At 58.7% G+C, this 24,912-nt stretch overlaps 8 protein-coding genes across 8 annotated transcripts; 3 read left to right on the top strand and 5 right to left on the bottom strand.

Annotated features, from left to right (window-relative positions):
- Nucleotides 1-3,255: 3,255 nt before the first annotated feature.
- SPBR_04882 (tRNA modification GTPase) lies at nucleotides 3,256-4,980 on the bottom strand (the record flags this gene model as incomplete). Its single annotated transcript, XM_040763159.1, has 2 exons — nucleotides 3,256-4,758; nucleotides 4,825-4,980. 2 exons carry the CDS (start codon nucleotides 4,978-4,980, stop codon nucleotides 3,256-3,258), a joined length of 1,659 nt encoding a protein of 552 aa, XP_040615171.1.
- A 1,017-nt stretch (nucleotides 4,981-5,997) lies between these two features.
- Nucleotides 5,998-6,927, top strand: SPBR_05196 (major facilitator superfamily transporter sugar; the record flags this gene model as incomplete). The annotated part of the gene is made up of 1 exon (XM_040763473.1): nucleotides 5,998-6,927. One exon carries the CDS (start codon nucleotides 5,998-6,000, stop codon nucleotides 6,925-6,927), a length of 930 nt encoding a protein of 309 aa, XP_040615170.1.
- Nucleotides 6,928-7,664: 737 nt separating this feature from the next.
- On the bottom strand, nucleotides 7,665-10,582 carry SPBR_04648 (GTPase-activating protein GYP7; the record flags this gene model as incomplete). The annotated part of the gene is made up of 3 exons (XM_040762925.1): nucleotides 7,665-8,713; nucleotides 8,821-10,276; nucleotides 10,355-10,582. The coding sequence occupies 3 exons, from the start codon at nucleotides 10,580-10,582 to the stop codon at nucleotides 7,665-7,667; spliced, it is 2,733 nt and encodes a 910-aa protein (XP_040615169.1).
- Nucleotides 10,583-11,666: 1,084 nt separating this feature from the next.
- SPBR_04701 (mannosyl-oligosaccharide glucosidase) lies at nucleotides 11,667-14,162 on the bottom strand (the record flags this gene model as incomplete). The annotated part of the gene is made up of 1 exon (XM_040762978.1): nucleotides 11,667-14,162. One exon carries the CDS (start codon nucleotides 14,160-14,162, stop codon nucleotides 11,667-11,669), a length of 2,496 nt encoding a protein of 831 aa, XP_040615168.1.
- An 826-nt stretch (nucleotides 14,163-14,988) lies between these two features.
- SPBR_05024 (protein arginine N-methyltransferase 1) lies at nucleotides 14,989-16,282 on the top strand (the record flags this gene model as incomplete). Its single annotated transcript, XM_040763301.1, has 4 exons — nucleotides 14,989-15,101; nucleotides 15,188-15,201; nucleotides 15,279-15,740; nucleotides 15,804-16,282. 4 exons carry the CDS (start codon nucleotides 14,989-14,991, stop codon nucleotides 16,280-16,282), a joined length of 1,068 nt encoding a protein of 355 aa, XP_040615167.1.
- A 681-nt stretch (nucleotides 16,283-16,963) lies between these two features.
- On the bottom strand, nucleotides 16,964-18,592 carry SPBR_04918 (phosphoacetylglucosamine mutase; the record flags this gene model as incomplete). The annotated part of the gene is made up of 1 exon (XM_040763195.1): nucleotides 16,964-18,592. The coding sequence occupies one exon, from the start codon at nucleotides 18,590-18,592 to the stop codon at nucleotides 16,964-16,966; it is 1,629 nt and encodes a 542-aa protein (XP_040615166.1).
- A 1,207-nt stretch (nucleotides 18,593-19,799) lies between these two features.
- Nucleotides 19,800-21,581, top strand: SPBR_04860 (crossover junction endonuclease MUS81; the record flags this gene model as incomplete). Its single annotated transcript, XM_040763137.1, has 1 exon — nucleotides 19,800-21,581. The coding sequence occupies one exon, from the start codon at nucleotides 19,800-19,802 to the stop codon at nucleotides 21,579-21,581; it is 1,782 nt and encodes a 593-aa protein (XP_040615165.1).
- A 185-nt stretch (nucleotides 21,582-21,766) lies between these two features.
- SPBR_05234 (riboflavin synthase) lies at nucleotides 21,767-22,626 on the bottom strand (the record flags this gene model as incomplete). Its single annotated transcript, XM_040763511.1, has 2 exons — nucleotides 21,767-22,443; nucleotides 22,596-22,626. The coding sequence occupies 2 exons, from the start codon at nucleotides 22,624-22,626 to the stop codon at nucleotides 21,767-21,769; spliced, it is 708 nt and encodes a 235-aa protein (XP_040615164.1).
- Nucleotides 22,627-24,912: the final 2,286 nt, after the last annotated feature.

The raw sequence follows: 24,912 nt of genomic DNA, 5'->3' as shown, positions 1-24,912 counted from the left end.
ATTTTATGTTGCCCACACTGTTGAAGTCCGTTCCTGCCTAAGACGGATCCCATCAGTCGCGTCCCGAAAAGGAAGGAACTCGTCGTTCTGTCCTCGCCCTTCCTCACCTTGCGCATCGTTATTTTGTCTCCATGTGTACTGTTTGCCTGCAGCTGCTTTTGGCCCCTTACGACACAAACGCGACGCAAACACGAGAGTACGGCCAAGCCATGTTGGTGCCTAGAGCTCGTCTTGCAGGCCGGTTTCCTGTAGGGGAGAGTCCTCCCGTTTTTGGGTTGCGCCGCTCTTGCCTCTCTTGCCTTGCTCGTCATACCTTGCTCGCAATCTTGTAGAACCCGTCCCTTCCCCTTCTGGTCACTTGTGAAGCAGAAACACAAAGATGCAAAGCTCCTTCCCATCAAAGGTTAGGCGACAAATGCAGGACGGTCGCACTTGCATCGGCGTGGCGATTGCTGCAGGCCAAAGGATTCGTGGGTCCCCCCTCAGCCTTGCTCTTTCCCTTTCTGCCACAACGCACCCCATCACACGCTGCTTGACTTCGCCTCGACTCGTGTCCCAATGAGCCCCTGTCTTTTCCGCTTCCATCTTGTTGATTTTGTCGATTTTGTCGATTTTGTCCATCGCACTGTTTTGACCTCTCGCGCCTTTTCCCGTTTGTTTCCGGCCCTGCCTGTGCATCTCAATACAAGCTTGTCTCGCTTACTTTTACTTCTTATCAGATCACCTTCTTTCTTGCTCTTACCGCCTCGGCCGCTCCGCTGTTTGTCCGACCTTTGCCGGGCCATAGCCATCGGCTGTAATGCGGTCACATTGTGCACGAGTCGTTTGGTCTCCTGTTTGTTGATCTCTGCGTGCTCCTTGTTTTTTTGTTTTTGTTTCTTACGTTTCTCTGCCGCTGCGTCACCGTCTCGCCAGCTGCTCGCGAAACGACTTTCGTATCTCCGGGCCAATGTTACCACCTGGAGGCCGTGTTCGTCTGCAAGTCCTCGAATCCGTCATCCATCCGCAGTCGATTCACATCGAGCTACCCGCAATTCGCAATTCGCAATTCGCAATCCTCTACCGTGACATCGTTCAAGCGCCAATGGAGTGCCAGTCGCTTGCTCGACAATACCTGGCACCGCCGGCTCGCCAACCGCACGGCTCCTGCAAAACAAGCGGCGTCCAGGTGAAGGAGGTGCAGGCTGCGCGTGCATCGGCGTGAATGATCCAGGCGCCATCTAGATGGGGCGTTGGCAGTTCGGGAATTGGACGTTGGCTAGGCTTCCCATCCCTGCCTGTCTCGTCTCATTCTGCTTTTGGTCCTCTCTGTGTCGCATTGTCCTTTGGGCTTCAGCGCCGCACGCTCTCTGATTTGTCGGCCTGCCTAATTTACCCAACCTCCTCTCATTGTTTCATTGTTATTTCTCTCGCGACTGCTCCTTGGGCCCTGCATTCATGTCATCTTTTTGTCCTTTTTGTTTTATTGTGTCTATTTGTTTTTCAAAAGCGGCCCTCGCCGAGCCTCATGCAACGTTCTAGTTCGCATTCTTGACACCCCTGTTGTCTCTTGCTGCGGCACCTGTTGCTCGTTAGTGTGGCTGCCTTGTTGCTGCCTTGGAGATGCGCGATTGCTGCCTCGCCCATACCCACTGATGACTCTTCTTCCACTGTTTTCATTTAACCCCTTTCGCCTATTGCTTATTTTCTGTTTTGCTTGCCTGGGGAGACAAAACAAGACAAAGCGGGCCAGCGAGCAGGGGGACCCAGTGGCCAGTCGAAGAGCACAAACACCCAAGATACAAGGGCAACAATGCCAAACAAGGACGACCGCGCCAAAAGACGACGCAAGGCGCGCGACACTTTGTGGGCTGGTCTGGTCCCAAATAGGAAATTGACGTCTTACACCCGGCCCAGTCCCAGTCGTCGATTGCACACGCACTTACACGCAGACAACACGCACGCACCCACGCACGCAGGCCCATGCAGAGAATGGGCTAGAAACACGGCCATGCCAGGGGGGCGTTTAGATGATCGTTGACTCTTTTCGTCATTTGGTCTTTGCTTTCGTCTGTTATCACCACCAGCACAAATCCGCCAATGGATCACATCGACACCAGCGTCTTTTTTTAACCGGGGCGAGGGGATGTCAGAGGCAATGCCAGCCCCCAGCGGCAGTCCTTGAACGAAGGATGCTGGCGATGAACCAGAAATCCTCCATCCTTGCAAAGCAAAAGCCTCCCTCTTGGAAGCATCTAGCAAATACGGACACCCTCTGCCCTCAGCCTATATAAGGTTTAGTCCTTCCCTCCGAGAACGTGAGCTACATCTTTCCATTTTTCATAATCACATCATTTGCACATCTACATTGCCTCTTCTCACCTGTGAACATTTCCGCTCGTGTTCTACTCCCATTTTATATAAAGTGATACTTGTCGACACACTTCAAAGACATCGCATCCCACTCTTTCCATCTTTGCGTCTTTGTAACGTATTGCCACAACTACACACAAACCGAACACAATGGCCGCTTTTTTCACCACCGCCAACTCTGCTATCATGACGCTGCCCGTCGAGTACGGCCGCAGCGGCTACAACGGCAAGCCTGACGACGAGGACGAGACCAAGGATAAGGGCCGCAGCGGCTATAACAAGTCAGTATACGTCACGTCTATGTATATCGGCAACGCACAATGTTAACTGTTTTCTTTCAGGGGTGACAAGGACGATGACGACAAGGACGAGTAGACAGCCCCAGTTTGCTTGGCGCTTGCTCCTGTATTTCTTAGACATAGACGGTTTTGATTTCTTGGCACACTTGGTTATTGGCGCTCCCGGCGTTTTCTTCCCATACTTCTCCCATTACCACGATCGAACAGTTTGATGACAGGCAATGCGCACACGACTGCAGAGAATGCTGATTTGCGCTGCTTGTTTGGATTGTTCTCTCTTTTTTGATTTTGCCTTTATTGGGTTTGGGTTTGGGTTTGGGTTCACAAGACAGAGACCTCACGGCAGGCAACTTGATACAGCTGCAGTTTCTTTATATAATACAATTCTGCACGAAGAATCTTGCTTTACAATTGACATTTACTTGGATACTTACTTGGATATTTACTTGGATATATACAGGGCACGAGACCAGAAGGACCGCTACCACGCAACATGGGCACGGCACCTTAACTTCACTTCCCGACACAGAACCTACGAAACTGTTAGCAAAAATGTCAAGATACCATAACATACTTAGACTCGACGCCAGAAAAGTGGCTGGACTTACTTTTCAAAAATGACGCCCAGCACCTCCTCAATATCGCCCGCCTCGCCACGGCCGGTTATCCGCGACAGACAGTCGGCCGCATACCGCAGGTGCTCAGCCGCCAGCACGACATCCGGATCGGCATCCTCGTCAGTCGCTTCTGCCAAGAAGTCGTCGAGGTGCTCGCGACACTGCGCCAGGAGCTGCTGTTGGCGGGCCGTGACGCCCAACAAGTCCTGCTCGTCAGGCGGCAGGTCAGTCATGGAGGCAAAGGACGCAGCGAGGGCATCGACGAGACCGTGAACGCCGCCAGGATCGCTGTTTGCGCTGTCCATTTCAATAAGAAGCGGCTCACCAAGGGCGGACGCTTCGGCCGCCCGGCAGGAGATGGCCATGACCGGTACCTGGCTGTTCTCGTTGGGATCGCCCTCAGTCTCCTGGCTGGCACGCATCATCTGGTCCACCGTCCGGCGGAACTCGTCGACGAGACCTGAAAGAGTGGACGCGTCTGGAACGACGTCGCACTTGTTGAGAACGACCATCCGCTGCCGCGCCTGGGCGGCGAGGCGGAGCGTCTCCTCGTCGTAGCTGACGACGTACGTGTCGGACGCGGCATCCTTGTCGACCGACGCCAATACGACTACGACGTCGGCGTCGGCGGCTTTTTGGCGCGCCCGCCGGGTGCCTTCCGCCTCAATGGCACCGCCGCTCGCCGCCACCACCTGCCGGAACCCCGCCGTGTCGGCAAACGTGCACAGGTATCCGCGGATGTCCAGGCTCGCCTCGACCACGTCCCGTGTTGTCCCGGCCTCGTGCGAGACAATCGATGCTTCCCGGCCCACAATCAGATTCATGAGCGACGACTTGCCGGCGTTGGCCGGGCCGACGAGCGCAATCCGGATCCCGTGCCGCAACAGGCTGCTGCGGTCGGCCGCCGCCTCGTGGGCGCGCACGCGCTGCTGCAGCTGCGTGACGTGGCGCGACACGTTTTGCAGCAGCTCGCGGGGCGACTCGTCAAAGTGCTGGTCTTCGGAAAAATCAATGAGCGCCTCAATCTCGGCGCGCGCGGCCAGCAGCTGGGCGCGCCACGCCTCGTAGGTGCGTCCCAGGCGGCCCGAGCTGCCGCGCACGGCGGTGCGGCGCTGGTGCTCGGTGGCGGCGTCGAGGGTGTCGCCCAAGGCCTCGACCTGGGCGAGGTCGAGGCGGTTGTTGAGAAAGGCGCGGCGGGTGAACTCGCCGGGCTCGGCATAGCGTATGCTGCTGCTGCTGCTGCTGCGAGACGTGGCAGGAAGGGCACCCAGGACGGACTTGACGGTGGCTGGCCCGCCGTGGACGTGCAGCTCGAGGACGTCTTCGCCGGTGACGGACTTGGGCCCGGGAAAATAGAGGACAACGGCCGCACGGTCGAGAATGTCGCTGTCGCCGGATGCTTCGGCAGGATCATACAGAGTCCTCACAGCGGCGTACCGCGGCTTGACCGGGGGTGCCGACGGGCACAAGGCTTTATAGATCTTGGGCCGCTGTTACTACAAGACGTATTTGCAGGGTAATTACACAAGAAAACAAAGGCACCGTGGGCCACATACGTCTAAACAAGCCGGCCCTGATATTCGGATCACGGCAATGCCGGCCTTGCCAGGGGCAGACGAGAGCGCATAGATGGTGGCATCATCGGAGTGGAGGGGACCGTGGCGCGTAGCAGAGGCGACAAGGCGAGACGACAGAGACGCTGTTGATGACATGCAGCGTTTTGGTGAGAGGTCGAAATTTGCTGGTAGCCGTGGGGCTGAGAGGTTCGTTCTACGTGCAGCCGAGTCCAGTGAATGCGGTTGGGTTTGAATTTGACGCCGGAAAGCAGTGCACGAGGAGGGCTGAGTCTCTTTCGTCTCGTGAGTCGCTGCGAATACGTGCCATGGTGGTGATGATGTCGATGACTTTGGACAGCCGTTTGCCCAGTGTCGTTGTGGTATTCGACGGGCTGATGATCGCGACATGGCGCGTGTCGCTCAGAGTGAGTTTAAGTATCAAAATTTATGAATGTGGCATGTTCACCTCTGGACTCGTTAAATTCACATTTGAAAATAAAAGCTGAAAAGCTTCATTTTTCAAGCTGTGTTCACAGCGAAGCTCAGGCGAGTTCAGTTCACATGCCTAGATTACCTAATTCTGACGGTATGCTCGCGCTGTTGGTCCACTGCAAGCACTGTAAACGCTACAGAGAGATGCCGCGCTAGCACAAGTAGCACAAATAGCACAAAATAGCACACGGCGCCACAGGCATTGAATAAGTATCTTACGGTACCCGTAGCAGCGCATGAATGAAAGGCGGGGAGGCCTGGAGTGGGGTGGGGCTGTTTCCTGCGTTTCTGGCGGTCGCTTCGCTTCGGTTTGCAAGGCAAGAGCCGCCGCCCGCTCTTTTCAAACCAAGCCGCCTCTTCCCTTTCCACTCCGTATACCACATCCGCTTTACCTTTTCGTGTCTTCCCAACTCCAATCACACCTGTCTTTTCGTCGTGTCTCTCCAGTTTCGAGTCGGCTGTCTCAACTCCCAACATCTTCCATCTCGCCGACGTCCATCCATTCCAGTCGCTGGTGCGGGCCCACTCGACGGATATACGGGCAGACGACCATCTGCCCCTTTGACGGCCGCGACATACGACGTCCGACTTTCGACTTCCGCCTTTGTTGACGACGACTGCATTTCGTCTCGTTCGATCTCGCCCTTGACACCGGTCACCTAGCCAACCGGGCGTCCCACCATGGCCTCCTGGTACTCCAACATCCTCACCACCACCACCTCCCGCATCTCCAACCTCCGCTCCACCCTGCTGGGCGGCGACGCCGACGGCGACACCGAAGACGACACCCATGTCTGCCGCGTCCTCCGCGCCTACTACACCGAAAAGGGCCGCAGCTTTCCGCAGTGGCTGCCGCCCGATCCCAAGGCGCCGCCGCCGCCCGTCGCTACGGTCGTCCCGTCCGGCCCGGGCGTGGGCTCCCGCTACGGCGGCGCCGCTCTGAGTGGCGGCGGTGGCGGTGCGCCGCCGAGCAGCAGCCTGTCCTCGCTCTGGGACAGCAATGCCAATGCCGCACAGGTGCAGCCCGTGGGCGGCTCCTTGCGGCAGACGGCCCGCGTCGGCGGCGTGCAGGGCAACCGCCTCTCTCCCTTTAGCAACCGCAACAGCGACCCGCCGGCGTCGGGCGGCCCTGGTGGCCCCGGCCCCCGGCCCCTGCCGAGCCAGCGCATGGGCAGCTACCAGAGCACGCAGAGTGCGGCCGGCGCTCTCGACCGGAACAGCGGTGGTGGCGGTGGCACACCGGCAGGCTCGGCACAGGACAAGCTGCGGAATCTGTTCAGCAGCGGCGGCGGGAGCGGCGGCGGCAGTGCAGGCGGCAGCCGGTCGCAGAGTCCAGCACAGTATGGCGGTAGTGGAGGTGGAGGAGGCGCCTCGTACAGCCGCGGCGGCGGCGGTGGTGGCTACGGAGGTGGTGGCGGAAGCAGTGGTGGTGGTAGTGGCTATGGCAGCGGCGGCGGCGGCGGCGGGGGTGATCGTCCTTTTGTTGCAGCCAACGCGCCATGGGCAACGGACGGTTACGAGTACGCGGGCGGAGGTCGATCTTCAGGCGGCCTGCCCAGTGGACCACGGCGTGCTGGTGGGGGCTTGCCGAGCGGTCCTCGTATGCGGTGAGGGCTGGGAGATGCGGAATAGACGGGCAAGATGAGGGACAAGGTGAAAACGACATGAGAGCCACAGTCACTGTCCACAAGTGACCATGGGTCACGGCTATGGTATGTGGTACATAACGAGGGGAGACGGATCAACAAAAGTGACAAGCCGCGGAACGACGACAAGCGAAGCGATTGGGTCACCTGAGGAGCATACTGCGACCTGGACGCAGCGCAACACACTACACAGCAGGACTTTGTGCATCGCGGACAGTACGTTCATCTGCGAGCGGCGCACTGTTGTTGCTACGGCCCACAGAGACTATGATTCCCACGCTGCAGCACACTGCTGTTGTGGAACCGGCCCCTCTGGGAAAAACGACAGAAATAAGGCGGCAGGCTGCCTGTTTCGTGAACGAGCGTGTTTGGATGAACAGTCCAATCTGCACACGAATACGAGAGGCAGACTTCATACGAGATAATAGAAGCAAGAACAGCACGACACAAAACTACTAATATCACTGCACTTATGTTGGACGTCTGTTGTCATGTTGAAGGAAAAGAGAAAGAAAGTTTGTGTTTATATTGCAAAATGATGAGGGCAGTGCGTGATGAAAGACAAAAGACAAAAAGGAAGACAGAAGACGAGACGAAAAATGCAAATCCCGCTGTATCCTAAACCTCGTATCATAGATGTAGTAAAAAAGGACAAAACAGAATACAAAAGAAGACAAATAAACATCCACCCCACTGCATTCTCTACTTCTTCATGTTGCCCCAGAGAATCTTGTCGCTGCCAGGCTGGTTCTTGGGCACCACGTAAATGTTGCGGCTCAACAGGCCACGAAGTTCCGGCGTGATGATCCGCTGCGCCGCTTTGGCCGGTGCAGCGACAGCTCTGGGCGCAGTGCTGTTGCGTGCCTCCGGTGCCTTGCCAGCGGCAGCCGCCGAGGGACTCGATGACGACGACGGCTGGTCGTTGCCCGGCATGGAATTCATCTCGGCGCCGCCGCCGCTGCTTGAACCGGCCGGCTTAATCGTGGCATTGGACGACGCCGTTGATGCTGCAGACGCTGCAGAGGCCGACGAGTGGTCCGTCTTGAGGCGAGGTGCCGGGAAATTGTTCTGCTTGTCGACGGCCTCGACGAGCCGCTGGAACCGCCGGAACAGCGCCTCGGCGCGGATGAGCGTCGACTCGAGATCGATGGTGCCCGACAGCTCGTTGACGTACTTGAGCACCTCGTCAAACTGCTCGAGGTGCATCATGATGACGTCGCGGTGCTTCTCGAGGATGGCGAGCGCGATGAACAGGTGGAAGCTGCTGCTCAGGTAGTCGGTCCACAGGCCCTCCCACAGCCGCAGCACATCGAGCCAGTCAAACTCGCGCTTGTACCAGACCAGCAGCATGCGGAAGAAGAAGAAGAAGTTGGTGCTGTCCGCCTTGCGCAGGTGGTCGTACAGCTTTGGATCCATAAACTGCAAGAGGTGGTCGAGCGCCAGCAGCTGGGCGCGCATGCCCGACTGGTCGCGCAAGAAGTTGCGCTCCATGCGCTCCATGAAATGCTGAAAGGCCCAAAACGCGAGGGCGTCGTCCTGCACGACGGCGTAGATGGGCGCCAGCAGATCGGACATGCCTTGCACGTAGCCCAGCTCGCGGTTGTACTCATTGTACGTCAGGAGCAGGTCCTTGAGCTGCTCCATATGCACGTTGGTGCCGACCTCTGCAAACGGCGAGTCCGGGTCGGGGTGCGGGATGTTTTCGCCGGCAAAAATGACTACGTTGCGGTCTGTGCGGTGGACGTCTTTTTCTATAGAGTGTTAGACTGTGCAATGATAGTAAAGGACAAGGAAGCTTAGACAAGGAAGCTTAGACAAGGAAGCCAGACAAGGAAGCCCTAGACAGGGAAATGCTTACCGATTCTCCCGCGCTGCTCGCGCCACCACTCGCCCTCCTCGCCCTGGCCGCCCAGGTCGACGAGACGGTCCCACCACTGGCCCTTGAGCTTAATGTACTGATCGCGCAGTGACGCGGTCCGGGCTTTGCGCTCGTCGGCCGTGCTGTACCACTCGTGTACACCGAGCAAAAAGAGCCAGGCCTCCTTTCGGACACCGTCCTCGGCGTGCAGGCCGCCGTGGAAGATGCGCTCCTTGACCTCGTCGGTCGTCACCGACAGGCGGCCGGTCCGGGCGTCGAAGAACGAGTTCCACTCCTTGAGCGTCACGGGCTTGCGGCGCTCTTCGAGGGAGAGACCGGTGGCGCTGTCGACAAGCTCAAACTCGCCGACGTCGGTGTCCTCGAGCTCCATAATGTCGTGGGCCGTCCAGATGCGCTGGTTGCGGTCGCGATCGCTCTGCTCCGCCATGCCCATGGCCCAGCGCGCAAGGTAAATGCGGGCGCTGTCAAACTCCTCCTGGATGGTCTGCACCTCGGGGTTGCGCAGCAGGCGGCGCATCTGCGGCGGGACGCGGGGGTCGTCGAGCACGTTCTGGGCGGCGTTGCGTGTGAACGTCGTGACCTTGCTGAACTTTTCCATAATGTTCCAGCCCGTCTCCTTGACAAACTTCATGAAAGGATCCATGCCGGCGTCACGAGAGCCACCACCGCCGGTCGGCTGGCGTCGGCTGGACGGGCCCCCGGCCCCCGGTGCCTGGCCCGAGGTCCGCCGGTCGCCGGCCGTCATGCTGTCTCGCTTGCCAATGGCCGAGACGGAGCTCGTGGTGAGCTTGCCGCTGAACGCGTCGCTGTCTTCCTTGGTGGGCTCGACGAGATAAATGTTGGGCTCGGCGCCGCTGCGCTCGATGTGGACGTAGCGGCGCAGCCAGCGGAGGACCTCGTCGCCGCCCCAGAACATGCCGCCGTCCGCACCAAAGGGATCGAACGTCTCGCGGGCCCGCTTCTTTTTCTGCAGCATCGTCGACATGCACTCGCTGTCGTGGAAGAAGAGTGCCGGGAAGCTGTCACCAGCACGGGTGTTGATAATCACGGACCCAAACCACCAGCCCAGGCTGGGCGGCCGCACGAGCAGCGAGTAGATGGCACTGACGGGTATGGCAAAGGCATAGTGGCCGACGGAGCCCTGGTGGGTGGTAATGGTCGGCGGCGGAGGAACGAGGTAGGTCTGGCGGGGCGGCGAGTCGCCCTCGTCGTTGAGATCGACTTTGACGTAGACACTGGCAGCGTCACCAAGGGACGACTCGGGCAGCCATGCGAGCAGGAGGTCGGACGAAGACGGGTCGAGGGAGGCAGAGTTGAGCGAGGAAGACGATGTCGGGCGGTCGGCATGGCTGTCGCGGCGAGCGGGCTTCTGCTGCAGCAGGGCAATAAAGCCACTGATGTTGTCTTTTGCAGAGGGTGTAGGGTGGATGTAGACCTGGGAGGTTAGCTGGTTGAGTCAAGATCGACAGCCAGTCGCTAAAATAAAGAAGAAAGACAAAAACAAAATACTCACCTTGCTCTTGGAGTAGAGCAGCTTCACGCCACGGCCTGTCTCCGTGTGCGTCACGGTGTTGTAACCGCCCTCTTCGTCGTCGCTCATGGCATAGTAGCTGCCCTCGGGCGAGGCACTCCGGCGGCGGGCCGTTATTGTTGTCGCCGATGCCGGTTGGGCGGTTGGCTGTGACGTCGAGGACGACTGCGGCGCTGGTGCGTCGCCGCCTGGTGCTGGGATCTGGGTCATGATGCTGCGGTGGTGGACTGCCCACAGAAAAGTCGAGTATGCGCAAGTATCAGCCTCAAACGGTAACCAGTCGATGCAAGCCGACTAGACGACAAAAAAGATCCAAAGATAAACGGCTGTCGCTCAGCTGATATTTCGAGGCAGAAGCTAGAGAGGCGAGGCTATGACGGCATAGGTTCGCTGAAGTGGGGTCGAGATACAGCGGCCGCAATCGACAATGCACGACCAAGAAGCCAGTGTATGAAAGAGGATTGGTGACGATAATAACGCTCGATACGAAGAGAGAATAGCGAGAGGAAGAAGAGAGAAAGAATAGCGAGAGAAAAGAGAGAGAAAAAGGAGCTTAAAGCGAGGTTCGTTTAGGCGTGGCAGCTGACTGACGTCGAGATCGGGAAGGAAGGGAGGGCTCTGCTGATGGTAAGTGCGCCGCGTGGGTGGGCGGAGCGTTTGGTGCGAGTGGCGGTTGCACCTTCCTTCAGTGAACGAATACACGAGAACGTGCCGGATTGGCAGGCGCGGCCCAGCGGCGACTTCCTAAAATCCCCAAGTACAAGACGCCAGACCACAACGAGCTGGGCAAGAGCGACCGGTTGAAGACGAGCTACTAGCAATGAGAAAAAAGAAGAAGAAAAAAAAAAAGTAAAAAAAAGTACACTGATTGTAAGACAGTTTGAGATTTCGCCCGTTTCCTGGCTACTCTCCCGTAAATGTGGTCGGCTGTCGTCATCAGAGTACGAGGCTGTGTGCACGGTACGTCTAGCCTCCAGGCAGCCTTTTAAAAGAAGAATGTGTGGGGAAGAAGGCAAAAAGCGAGCAATTGGCGACTCACATCACGTCTTTACTCTGGACGTATTTATGGTTTTTTTATTTGCTTTCTGCTTTGTAAAACATGGTCATTATTATTGTGACGATTATTGACCGTATTGAACGTCAGTGACGATTCATATGTATTTTGTTAAAGATTTCGTACTTTGTACCTCGAATAATCAGTCGCTCCATCCATGACAGCCGTCATTAGACGGCCTCTTTCAATGTTCTATAAACTCGCTGCTTTTCTTTCTCTCATTCCTCCCATGCCCCTTGTTTATAACTCGTCCCGGACGTGGCCTGTCGTGACGTCCACCTCGGGCATCGCCATGATCTTGACCACCAGGCTCGTCCAGCCCGTAAAGTGCTGCGTGCGCTGGCCCTTGCCCGTCTCCGGGTTGTATTGCTCCCACGCAAAGCCCGTCTCCTTCCAGCTGGCGTAGACCGTGTCCACAATGTTGCGCCGCAGCCGGTTGTACAGGTCGGCCGCCCGCGCCCGGAAAGGACCCGCCTGCTGCCCCAGGGACTGCAGCTGCACCAGCGCCAGGTAGTTGATGTTGATCCACACGGGGCTGCGCCAGTAGTTCTCGGCCGTGCCGTACAGCGGGCTCTTCTTGCTCAGGCTCCGCAGGCCGTGCGGGCTGAACAGCTCGTCCTCGTCGCCCAGCAGGTCGAGCAGGCGGCCCACCTTGGGGTTGGTCGGCTCCAGCAGGCCCACGAGCAGCGGGAACAGCGAGATGTAGCCGCGGTGGCACACGAGCTTGTGCTCCTCGTAGTCGTCGACGGTGGCGTCGCAGTAGCAGCCCTCGTCCTCGGACCAGTGCAGGTCGTCGAGGTTGCGCGCAATGGCCTCCTGGATCGCGCGCAGCTGCTGGGCCTCGTCGGTCGACGCGTCCGTGCCCAGCACCTCGGCAATGTTGAGGAGCGACCGCGTCATCATGCCCATCCACGCCATCAGGTCGACGTGCAGCTCGCCCGGGTGCGGCGGCTGCGGGCGCGGGTAGTCGTCGAGGCCGCTCGTCAGGACGTGCGCCTCGGTGCGGCCCCGCCAGCGGTAGGCCTCGCGCGTCGAGAAGGCGCTGCGCTCGTACGACTTGATGTCGCCAAACTGCGTGCGCCGGAACCAGTCGTACTGCCGCCGCAGCCGCGGGTACAGCGCGCGCAGGTACTCGAGGCCGAGCTCCGTGTTGTCGACCAGGTTGCTGCTGCTGCTGCTGCCGGCGGCCGCGTCGTGGCCGGCCGTGCCGTTCGCCGCCTGCCGCAGCTTGTGGACAAAGCGGTCCACGACGAAAAAGAGCGTCGGCGGGTTGGCGTAGTGCGGGTACTGGATCTGGAACTCGGCGGGCACCTTGCTGCGCGCCTCGGACCCCAGGATCTGCTCGCGCGCGATCCAGCCGTCGTCGTCCATCAGGTTGAACCAGCTCTTGACAATGTCGAGCGTCAGGTCCATGTCCCAGTCGGCAATCGGCAGCAGATGGAAGCCCTCGTCCCACAGGAAGCCGCGCGGGAAGAAGGGCCGCGACGGGATGCTGGTGAACAGCTCGTACGGCCCATCCATGGTCTCGCGGTGCGCGGCCCGCGCCTGCGCGGCGTCCTCCCAGAACCCCTCGTCCTCCTCCTCGTAGGCCGCCGCGTACGACCGGTCGGCAATGCCGTAGCCGTAAAAGTAGCCGATGCCGCCAATCAGGTTCGAGAACATGCTGTGCGCAAAGGCGCGGTACGTGTCGGCCGCGAACGGCGCCTGCAGCGGGAACACCTTTTTGAATTTCGAGCCAAACGACTCGCTGGCCGCGCGGATCTCGCGCGTCACGTCGTCGCTCGTCAGGTCCTTGCCGGCCGACGCGCTCGAGAAGAGAATGTCAAACTCGAACGCGCCCTCGTACATGCGCTGCACGAACTGCAGGTTGCCCGGGCCGGGCTGGTTGCCCAGCTGGTACACGTGCCACGGCGGCGGCGCCGCGTTGGGGTCGTACGCGGCAATGACGTGGTCGACCGCCTCCTTGATCCGCTGGAACAGCAGCGGCTTCGTCTGCCACAGGTGCTCCTCGGGCGCCGTCAGCGACTGCACGACCGTCTTCTCGAGGTCGCGCTCCGCCGCGTACGCGTGGTCGCTCTGCGGGTGCGCGCCCGTGCCCTTGGTCACGACCACCTTGTAGTCGCCGAGCCCGCTCGACGCGCCCTCGAACGTCACGTCGCCCGCGAAGCCAAACTCGTCCCAGTCGCGGCCGGACACGTCCGTCACGCGGATCGCCGAGCCGTCCTCCTCCTGGGCCAGGTAGAACACCACCATGGTCTTGACGCTCGCGTCCGGGTGGTCGTCGGTCGGCGCCTTGGGCCGCGGCACGCCCTTGATGCGCGCGCCCCAGCTGCCGCCGTGGGCCCCGCCCGGCACCTTGACAAACGACGTGGTAATGTCAATGTTGTTGAATGTGTCGTGGATCGTCTGCGCGCCGCCGCGCCGCGTGTCGTACTCGTCCCAGCCGTAGCCCTCCATGCCCTCGTTCTGCTCGCAGGTGTAGCGCACGTGGTTCTGCAGGTCGGTGTATGTGTCGGCGCGCCCCCACATGAGGCCGGACACCAGGCTCTTGGGGATCCGTGGCCGCACGCCAAAGTAGAGGTTGGGCCGGTAGGGGCCCCAGAGCAGGCTGTCGTTGTTGAGCCGCGCCGTCTCGCTGAAGAGGGCCGATTCGTCGCCGGTCTGCGCAGCGGCACTGTGGCCGAGACCGGCAATGGCCACGCCGACGGAAAGGGCCAATTGGCGTATGGACGCCATGGCAGTGTTGTCGATGAAACCAGGTATCACAACGAAGACGCTCGATGGTATCCGTCTTGGTGGTGATTGAATCCAAGCCAGTGGTATGTGGTCGGAGTGGGATGGGAGACCCGAGTTGGTATTTGGTAGCTGGGAAGCTCCAGGGGTTTGGATGTGAACACGTTGGAGAGCTTGGCCCTAGTGGCAGGTGTTCCGGGGTAGGAACCCCCCAACTGACGTGTAAATGCACTAGATCAGGGGTGTTGGAGGCGAGCGGCAAGACACGTGATAACGGCACAAGCAGATATTTACTTTGTCTCTTTTGGTATCTGGCACAACCACATTGAGATATGGTTTTCCAGGGACGAATGAAGGCACCTTCTAACATTGCTGTAAACCATACGTACTATATCATGCTCGAAAAATAAGTCTCACATAGCGTTTGTTAAGGCGCCGTGCAGAGTCGTTTTTACAGGCGCTAAAGGTGAAAAGGCTAGACCCAACACCGCCTGGCGTCCGCTATGGGCTGGCCCTGGCCAGGCCTCTGGGCCGCTAACAGGCCTCACCGCCCTCCCGCCACGTACGGCAGAATTCGCCTAGCGGGGCAGTGATGGACGCTCTTTTTTTTTTTTTTTTTTTCCTCTTCTTTCACCACCTTTTCCATCCTTTCTTTTCACCCTCTCTCTTTTTTATACTCCGCCATTACACCTCCCACGGCAATACACAGAGGCTCATTTTGACCTCGTTGTCCCTTTTCTCCCCCTCCTTTTCTCTCCTTACTACGCGACCCGCCGTTCATTTTTGTTTTCTCCTTTCCCCTCTTCTTTTGAATATCCATCAATACATCATGGCCAGCATGGATCAGGACAAGCCCGCACAGGTCGGTGAGGCTATGGACGTTGTCAAGGCAGAGGAGAAGTTCAAGACCATGGAGCACTCGGAGCAGCACTACTTCAACAGGTAAGCATCCCCTCGAACCTGTCTGTCTCATTGCCCTCGCGCCATTGTTTTGTTTTGTTGTGTCCCTTGCTAATATGCGTCTCCAGCTACAACCACCACGGTACGTGCAGCGAAACATGAGACGCGAGACAAGCTCGAGGTTCGAGACGATACATGCATATATACTAATCCACCCAGGTATCCACGAGGAGATGCTCAAGGATGAGGTCCGCACAAGATCGTACATGAACGCCATTGTCCAGAACAAGCACATCTTCAAGGACAAGGTCGTCCTCGATGTCGGCTGCGGCACGGCCATCCTGTCCATGTTCGCCGTCAAGGCCGGCGCCAAGCACGTCATTGGCGTCGACATGTCGACCATCATCTACAAGGCCCGCGAGATTGTCAAGGTCAACGGCATGGCCGACAAGATCACCCTGATCCAGGGCAAGATGGAGGAGGTCAAGCTGCCCTACGAGCACGTCGACATCATCATCTCCGAGTGGATGGGCTACTTCTTGCTGTACGAGAGCATGCTCGACACCGTGCTCTACGCGCGCGACCGCTACCTGGTCAAGGACGGCCTCATCTTTCCGGACAAGGCCACCATCTTTGCCGCGGGCATCGAGGACGGCGAGTACAAGGACGAGAAGATTGGCTGTAAGTGCCGACCCCCCCTTCTCCTGATTTTCTCGACGCTGTGTTTCCCCGCTGACGTTGTAGTCTGGGACAACGTCTACGGCTTCGACTATTCACCCCTGAAGGCGACCGCCCTCTCCGAGCCGCTCGTCGACACCGTCGAGCTCAAGGCCGTCGTCACTGACCCTGCCAACATCCTAACCCTCGACCTGTACACCTGCAAGACCGAGGACCTGGCCTTTAGCGCCAACTTTGCCCTGCGCTGCAAGCGCGACGACTTTGTCCACGCCCTCGTCGCGTGGTTCGACATTGAGTTCTCGGCGTGCCACAAGCCCGTCCGCTTCTCGACCGGCCCGCACACCAAGTACACCCACTGGAAGCAGACCGTCTTCTACCTCAAGGACACCCTGGCGGTCCAGGAGGGCGAGGAGATCCAGTGCGAGCTGCACAACCGCCCCAACGACAAGAACAAGCGCGACCTCGACATTGAGGTCAAGTACCGGCTGGAGACGGCAGACGCCACCCGGACAGGCGAGGGCGAGTGCACGTACAAGATGTGCTAGACGGGCGGCGAGGCAAAGAAGACGGAAGGGGGCATCGATTTTCAAAGGAGAAGGGGAAAAAATGGTGTCGTAAAGACACGCTTCGGATATTTTTCATGTCGCTTACATTGTTGGTTTTTGACTGAATGGTGTTTGGCTGGGTTGTTTTACATGTCCCGTCATGGTCCTGATATTTTTTTCAACGTTTCTTTTTTTGTTGCATCCATTATGATACCTGTGTATGTCGTGTGTTACGACGATGCGGTGAGACATGACGCATGCACTATTCACTGTCACGACGAGAGGATATACTATGGGGCCATCTGTCAGAGCACATAAGCGCACTGTTTGCTGCAGATGTTTTTACTTTGGTATTGGTACCGTTTTTGCATTTTTATTAACTGTTGCATAACGACATCCAAAAACAATAAACAAAAAGCCAAAAAGTCTAAAATCAAAGATTTTGGTAGATTGCTAACTGCGGTAAGCGCGTAAAAACATCACGATTGTCATAAAAAACTTTTGTCCACCCTGTCATAACCAAACCCTTCTTCCACATCACAGCACGCTTCGCTGCGGGCTCGGGTGGTTCTCCGGGTGCTGCAGATACGGCCCGCCGCGCGTCAACAGCGGCGGCACCATGGACGTCGTGCCCCGCGCCAGTGCGGCCACGTCCACCATGGTCGTCGACAGCCAGGCTTCCTAGTTCCCGCCGCCGTAGTGCGACAGCAGGCGCGCGACCTGCTTGGCCAGCTCGTCGGCCTCGACGCGCGTGGCCGCCTCGGCGTACACGCGGCAGGCGTTCTCGGTGCCGGACGCGCGCGCAAACGACCGCGCATTCGTGTACTTTTTGACGCACTGGTCAATCTCGTCCTGGATGCCGGCCGGGTGGCTCAGGCGGCGCTCGGCATCGGTGGTCTGGAACAGGTCCTTGTCGGCGACCTCGACGCGCACCAGGCGGTTGGGCAGGTCGTTGTACGTGAGGGCCCAGTCGCGCAGGCTCCAGACCTTGTGGGCCAGAATGACCTCGACCAGGAGCATGTCCGACAGGGCATCGCCGACGGTCTGGTTGATGAGGTCGCTGACGGCCGCCAGGGTGTCGAGGGCCTCCTTCTGGGCCGGCGACTGCGGCTCCTTGGTCTTGAACGCCTGCACGGCGTCGGCCGAGAACAGCACGGTGCCGTGGCCGTTGGCCTCAAAGTAGACGCCCACGTCAAAGCGGTTGGCGGCGTGGTGCAGGTGCTTGACGCCCGTGGGCGTGCACACGACGGGCAGACGCAGGTGCTGGGTGATGTAGTTGGTCGAGGCGCCGTTGGCGTAGGCGGTCTGGACGACGCCGATGCGCAGGTCCTTCTCGAGGTCGGCGGCGCGCACGAGGTCCGAGATGAACGAGGCGGCCAGCGACGAGATGCGGTCGCCGTCCAGCATGAAGAAGCCCGTGTCCGGGTCGACCCAGTAGTAGATCAGACGGTCGGCGTCGCCGTCGAACGAGCAGCTGCGCAGGCCCGGCTGGGGCTGCGGGTGGGGCGGGGCCCGCTGCTTGGTCTTGACAAAGTCGGCGCCGCAGTCGAGGTTCAGGATCTCGGGCCGCAGCACGTCGTCGTTGACCACCTTGACGTCGAAGTCGACCTTGTCCTTGGGCAGGAACTTGAGGAACTCGTGCAGCTTGGGCCCGCCGACGCCGTTGGCGCAGTCGACGACCAGCGCGCCGGCCACCTTGCGGCCGCGCAGGGCGCGCACAAAGGCGTCGCTCAGCTTCTCGTAGTAGCCGGCCTCGCTGACCTTGCCGTAGGCAAGAGGCGTGCCCTCGGTGTTGGTGCAGCGCGTCAGGTAGTGCAGCTGCGGCGTCGTCAGGATCTTGTAGTCGACGCCCTCGATGCCCGTGGCGGCCAGCGCATCGGCCACGGCAATGGCCAGCGTGTGGCCCGAGGGGCGCGTGTCGCGGCCGAACACCACCTTGCCGGGCGTGGACAGGTCGACCTTGAGCGTGGCGGCCAGCTGGTGGTAGTACTCGACGAGGGCGGCGTCGTCGGCGCAGTTCACCAGCTTGGTGGCATAGACCTCCCACTCCTGCTCGAGCATCTCGCCCATGGGGTCGACAATCTTGACGCCGTTGTCGGCGGGCGGGTTGTGGCTGGCGGTGATCATGACGCCGATGGCCTGGCCGTTGAGCTTGCGGCTGCGCAGGCCGGCGAGCAGTCCAACGCGGAACGTGACGCCGTCGAGCAGGTCCGAGTTCATGCGGAAGCCCGCGGTGCCGTACTTGAAGACATGGCCGGGCTTTGTCGGGTGCTTCTGGGACGCAGCCAGAATCGAGTCGTCGGAGGACATTGTGGGCGGTAGGGGGTGGGAGCGAACTGGGGTGAGGAGGCGAGAGTCACACGGGACGGACAGCAAGAACGCAAGAAAGAGGTGAAGGTGGGAGAGTGACGGGTGGAGGGGGAAGCAGTGGATGGAGATATTTAGGGGTTGGCGAGGCTGAGAGGACGACGGGGTGGGCAGTGCGGCACTGTGAGGGGCGAGAGGGTGTAATACGCCGTACGAAGAGGGTGGGCAATGATCGACGGAGCTACACAGGATCCTGGTTACACACCGGGGTGCAGCGAGGAGGGGAAGGGGAGGAATTGGGGACGTGAGAGAGAAAAAGGAGAGAAGATGAAAATCAGAATTCAGGAGAGTGAAGCGGATTTGTGTCTTTTTACTCTGTCCAAAAGGAGCAGTTGCGAGCGGCGGCCTGTCGTGTCGATATCCGGAAGCTAAAGGCGGCCGAAACGACGTAGCAATCGCACTAGACCGCAAGCTTTCGTGTTAGGAAAGAACAAAACAAAACCAAGGCGGCAGAAGCGAGTGGTTGGCGTTGGGGGTTCGTCGAAATACAATCGAGGGGCAGCAGGAGGTGAGACCCTTGTTGGGCCCTGCGGGTGCAGCTTCTGTGCCTGTAAATGGGCCAATTCTGTGGGTCCTGGCGAGCATGAGGGCACTGAAGGCACCACTAAGGTATCTTACCTCGAGACAACCCCGCGCTGACTGCTGCTGATGATGCGAAACGGCAGGTGCGCTAGGCCGTGGGTGGGATGGGGGCTCCTGCCAGTTGTTAAACAAACGGCCGAGCAGAAGAAACGTGGGCTGAATTACGTCGTTTTGCAGGACCACAACTTACAGTGTGATGCACGTGACTGTGCCTGAGTCCACCTAACGCTTACGATGTAATTACAGTGGACTGCGAAGCCACAGCACTCTCTATTTTTAGGCTGCCCACACCACACCAACGCCGCTGCAAATCGTGGCGCGGATGCACATCGTAGCGCGACTGCTTCATTATTTACACCTCAATTCGAATGCACACCATTCTCGACGACTGCGGCCTGGGGGTTTGCGAATCAAGCCTCGCTCAATGTACCGTCCATATTTCACTCTTTTACTATTTTTGGCCACCGTTTTGGGATTCTTCGAGGCTGCGTCCCGCAAGGGAGACCCGCCGTTGCTGTGTGGTTTATTGCTCGTCTTGTTTGTTTACTTTCAGCCAACACGCATCGCCATGGCCGAGGAGTGCGCCAACCCGCTGTTCCTCAGCTGGGTCAAGGAATGGTGGGACCAGGCCAAGGAGCGCAACACCAAGGGGGTGATTGCGTACCGGAACGCGCACGAGTCGCTGCGGGCGTGCCCGATCCGCTTCGAGCACCCGGACCAGCTCCTGGCTCTCCGGGGCTTTGGCGCCAAGATGTGCAGTCGGTTACTGGAGCGGCTGACGCAACACTGCGCAGCCAACGGGCTGCCGGTGCCGCCCAAACGGCGACTGGCGGCGGATACGGTCAGCCAAATCGCCGCAACGGCCCCGGGGCCGTCCAGCTTGGCGAGGACGAACAGCCACAGCATCAACGAAGGCGTCGTGGCCGGACAGCGGCCTCAGCGGACACGGAAAGCATATGTGCCGGTGCTGCGGCAAGGTGGCTATGCGATTCTCATGGCGCTGTCGTCGCCCGAGGCGAACGGCCGCGACTGGCTGGCCAAGCCCGAGGTGATTGAGCTGGCCCAGCCGCACTGCGACGCGTCCTTTACCGTAGCGCCACCAGGACGATTTTATACGGCGTGGAAGTCGATCGAGACGCTGCTCAAGAACGATCTCGTGGCCGAGCGCGGGCGGCCGCACAAGCGGTACGCCCTCACAGACGAGGGCTGGGAGGTGGCCAACAAGCTGCGGGCGGCCGTCTTGGGCGGCGCGGGCGGCGCGCAGGCAGCGCTAGCGGCACAGGCCGCCCACTCCTTGCCGATACCCGATGGACAGCCCGGCTTGTCGGCGGCGGAGCTCGACCTGGTGCCGGACGGACCGGCCGTGACGTCTGCAGCCGTGCTGCCCGAGATTGCGCCGGTCGAGCTGCCGGCCGGGTCGTTTTCGGTGCGGCTGGTTCTCGACATGCGCGAGCGCGTGACGGGCCAGCGCACGTACATGGAGGACGAGCTGGCCAAGAAAGAGGCGAAGCCGCTCGTGCGCGCACTGTCCCTGGGCGACGCGCTGTGGGTGGCCAAGTGCCACGACGCGTCTCTCCTCAGCCGGCTGGGGGCCGAAGGCGACGAGGTCGTGCTGGACTGGATCGTGGAGCGCAAGCGGCAGGACGATCTGGTCAGCAGCATCAAGGACGGGCGGTTCCACGAGCAAAAGTTCCGGCTGCGGCGGTCCGGCGTGCCGCATGTGGTGTACGTGATTGAGGAAGGCGGCATGGACGCGGACATGCTGATGAAGCACGAGGAGCGGATGCAGTCGTCGATTGCGTCGACGCAAATGACCAATGGCTACTTTGTCAAGACGACGGCCAAGGTCGACGACACGATTGCGTACCTGGCGAGGATGACCAGGCGGCTGCAGGCGCAGTACGCCAACAAGCCACTGCACGTCCTGCCGACGGCGGCCCTGACGGCGCAGAACCATGTGCCTTGGCTGCGGGCGCTGCGGTCGGTCGATCGCGCCGGCTCCTACTGCGTGTCCTACGCGGCCTTTGCGTCGCTGACGTCCAAGTCCGAGACGCTGTCGCTGCGCGACGTATTCCTCAAGATGCTCATGTGCACGCGCGGCGTGACGGGCGAGCGGGCGCTGGCCATTCAAAAGGTGTGGAGCACGCCGTACGAGTTTGTCCAGGCGTTTGAGGAGCTCGAGCGCGAGATCCAGGCGACAGACGACGGCCTGGGCGCCGTTGATGACACCGTCCGCAAGCGCAAGCGGGAGATGGTGTTTGACAAGCTGGGACGGCTGCCGGGGACGAAGCGGCGGGTGACGAAGCCGCTGTCGGAGAAGCTGGCCGAAGTTTGGGGGGGTGCATTGTAGGAGAGGAGGGCTGTTTTGATAATGATACCTTGGTTGCATTGGGTGCATTCGGTGCATTGGATTGGCGTTTTTTGTATCACGAGGCACTTGGTCCGGTTTTGGTCATACGATAGGACGTTTTATATTCTGTTCATGTTTATTTTGCTCAGCTTTTGTTCCAATCGCTGCTCTTGCACGCTCATTTCCTACTTCTTCTCGGCCAGCGCGGCAGCCACCGTCTTCTTGACCAGGTCCGCCACGCCGCTGCCGCCGGCCATGGTCTCCAGGTAGCCGGCCATGCTCTTCTCGGCGTACTTGGCCAGCACGTCGACCTCGACATTGATGGTCTCGCCCTCCTTCTTCGCCGCCAGCGCCACGCGCGACTGCGTGTACGAGATCAGCATCACCTCCCACCAGCCGCCGCCCTGCGCCTCGGGCTCGTCGTTGACGGCCGTGACCGTCAGCGACGTGCCGTCCAGCGCAATAAAGCCCTTGTACACGACGTACCGCAGCACGTCGCGACTGCGCGGCGCGAACCGCATCGTCTGCGCGTTGCCGTCGGCCGCCACCTTGGTGACGGTCGCCACCGTGTCCACGTGGCCCTGCACAAAGTGCCCGCCCATGCGCGTGTCGGCACGCACGGCGCGCTCCAGGTTGACGCGGTCGCCCTGCTTGAGGTCGCCCAGGTTGGTCAGGCGCAGCGTCTCGGGGGCGACGCCGACCTTGAACGACGCCGGGTCAAAGGCGGTGACGGTGAGGCAGCAGCCGTTGATGGCAATGCTGTCGCCGAGGTGGACATCGGACAGCAGCGACGAGCCAGAGGGCAGGCTGACCGTCAAGGAGGTGCCGCCGGTCTCGTCATGGGGATCCAAGGTGAGGATTTCTGGGAAAGGGGGAGAGTGGGAGATGTCAGTGTCTCTGTCCGTGTCGGTGCCTCATATGATGGGGAGTTGTCATGACTGAGATGAGGCGAGGATCTTTGTATTCTTTTTCTGTGAAGTTGACTTGTGAAGTTGACTTGTGACGTTGACTCACCTCCCACCTCTTCGACAATGCCTGTGAACATCGTAGCGTTTGGTGACGTAGACTCGGTTTGAGGCGCACAAAAAACAGCAAGACAAACGACAGTGTAAGAGTTCACCAGACGACAATATATCAAGAAAGGCCAACGGCTTGTTGAGTCAGGACGATGCCAACGCTAACGCGTGCTTCCGTGCTTCCGACGTCTTCTCCAACTGTCGGCCGAATGCGGGGCCATTTCCAGGGCGCTCCCCTCTACGGTGTTTGTCAAGATGACTAATACAGTCTCGTGGGTAATGTCAATCAGCCATTTTGTTTCCAACGTGAATGAAGACTCGCCCTACAACAATAAGATGCTTTACTCTATGCCGGCCATCGTTTCCACTTGCCTATGTGTACAACATACATTGAAGATACTTCAGCGCTATGGGATGAGGTGATGCCTGGAGGGCAGCATTTGCTCTTTCATTGATAGATGAGGCGCCCTTTGACAGTCTTTGGTCGTTCATTTCCGGCATCTAGATATATCCGACAAAGGCGTTTTGTCATCGCCATGCTCGGGGTGCCTCGGAACATCACTGATTGCTGTTTTTCATTGTTAAACCGTCAAGGACGAAACTGTAGTCATGAAACAAAATAGATGCAATGAACGACCAACCACACAACCAGCGGTCAATAAAGAGCCAGTAAGACTGTAACACCAACGTTCTCCGTCGGATGTCCCTCTGTATGGCTCAGTGTCCTCAATTGCACCTCTGTTTCAAAGGTTCGGTATTTCCGTGGCTGTCAAAGTTGGTCCGGGCGTCAAAACTCAACTTTGTTCTCACCCAACCCTTGCACTCTTTTATTTTGACGCTTTTGACGCTTTTGACATGAATTGGAATCGGACGTAAGTAGTCCTACAACCGATATAACCAGTTTCTGATGCACGCAGTGTCCTGTCATGATATATGCAAGACAAGTCCGTGGGAGAGAAAAGACACCGAGCACGCAAGTTGTGAGGCCTCAGTCAGCACAGCCTGGAACGAAGTGAGGCCCTTTGACGTCTGATGGCATGTAGCCATCTTATTTATGACATCAACATAAGCCAACCACGTTGTGATAAAGAACCTGGATATAATTTACTACTTTTGAATCGAGGTTCTTGTCTCGACATGCCTGGAAAATTCCGGCTCAGACAACTTGTATATCCGTCATACTTGTACCATTTTGGCCTACAAGAATATGCATATGCATGATTACGTCGATTGTACTCCGTACTCTCCGACGAATCCTGCACTTCAATCGTCATCGCATGCAAGATTGATCACTTGCCCATTGAACCGCGTAGAGCACTTTTACTGGGGCTGCTTAGGGCGCCGGCCGCTAACCTGCTTCAGCGACCGAGGCACGGCAAACCCGGGGGCAAAAAGTGAAAAATATTCACTACGGAACGCGTAGAACCGAAACTCTTTTTTTTTTCCAGATATTCTTGGTGATTGATCACGCGACAGTGTTTGACAAGATGGCTTTCCCGGTGTCATTTGTTTCGTATTTTCCTCCCAAGATTGTCAATTGAGCCGTTGCGATTTCTTACGAGTTCTGCGTTCAAGACGGTGGAAATTGCGAGTTCTGCTAGACGCCCTGCATGCACTGAATCCTCCGCTGAAGCCACTGAGGCCTGGCTGGCCATTGAGGACACGGAGCTCCACTGAGCGCACCGAATCACAGCAACGGTTCTTGCGTCATAGCGCTTCAGTAGCCAAGCCCAGGCGCTGCCATTTTTGCGCGCTTTTCCTCTTTCAGCAACACTGCACGAGAGCACAGGCCGAGTCCTAGGCCCCAGCAGGCCAATAGGACGGCGTGGCTAGGCCCTAACAGCGACAAAAAAGTCTGCCGCCAAGATTACAGATTACAGGCTGAGGCCACTGGGCGAATGCGAGACGCTTACGACAAACGCCAAAACAGGGAAGGTGGCCCCTGGAGAATCTGGAATGTCGAAGAGAAAAAGGCATGTCTCCTTTTCCCATCTCTTTTAAATACCCAGTACTTTGCCAATTCTCGTTTCTGCTCTCGTGATCATTCCTTTCTTTCCGTTCTGTGTTTGGCTCGTATCGCATTGATTTGTTTTTCCCCTTGCACTGAAACCGTCTCTGTGTGCAGCGTTGTCTCAGCCTGACTTTGCCCACTGTCTTTGATTGCTGCCTACGCTTATTCACATCGCGACACAAAGAAAAACACAGCGACACATCGACATCGACACATCGACACATCACATCCGACAAGCCATCGATCCTCTCCCACGATAAGGCCTCACGGTATCTTCGGCTGAATGTCTGGCATTCCATGCACA

This window comes from Sporothrix brasiliensis, assembly GCF_000820605.1.
Source record: "Sporothrix brasiliensis 5110 chromosome Unknown Cont21, whole genome shotgun sequence".
Lineage (NCBI taxonomy): Eukaryota > Fungi > Ascomycota > Sordariomycetes > Ophiostomatales > Ophiostomataceae > Sporothrix > Sporothrix brasiliensis.
The sequence above is the reverse complement of the archived record's forward strand: the minus strand, read 5'-3'. Positions and strand labels throughout refer to the sequence as shown.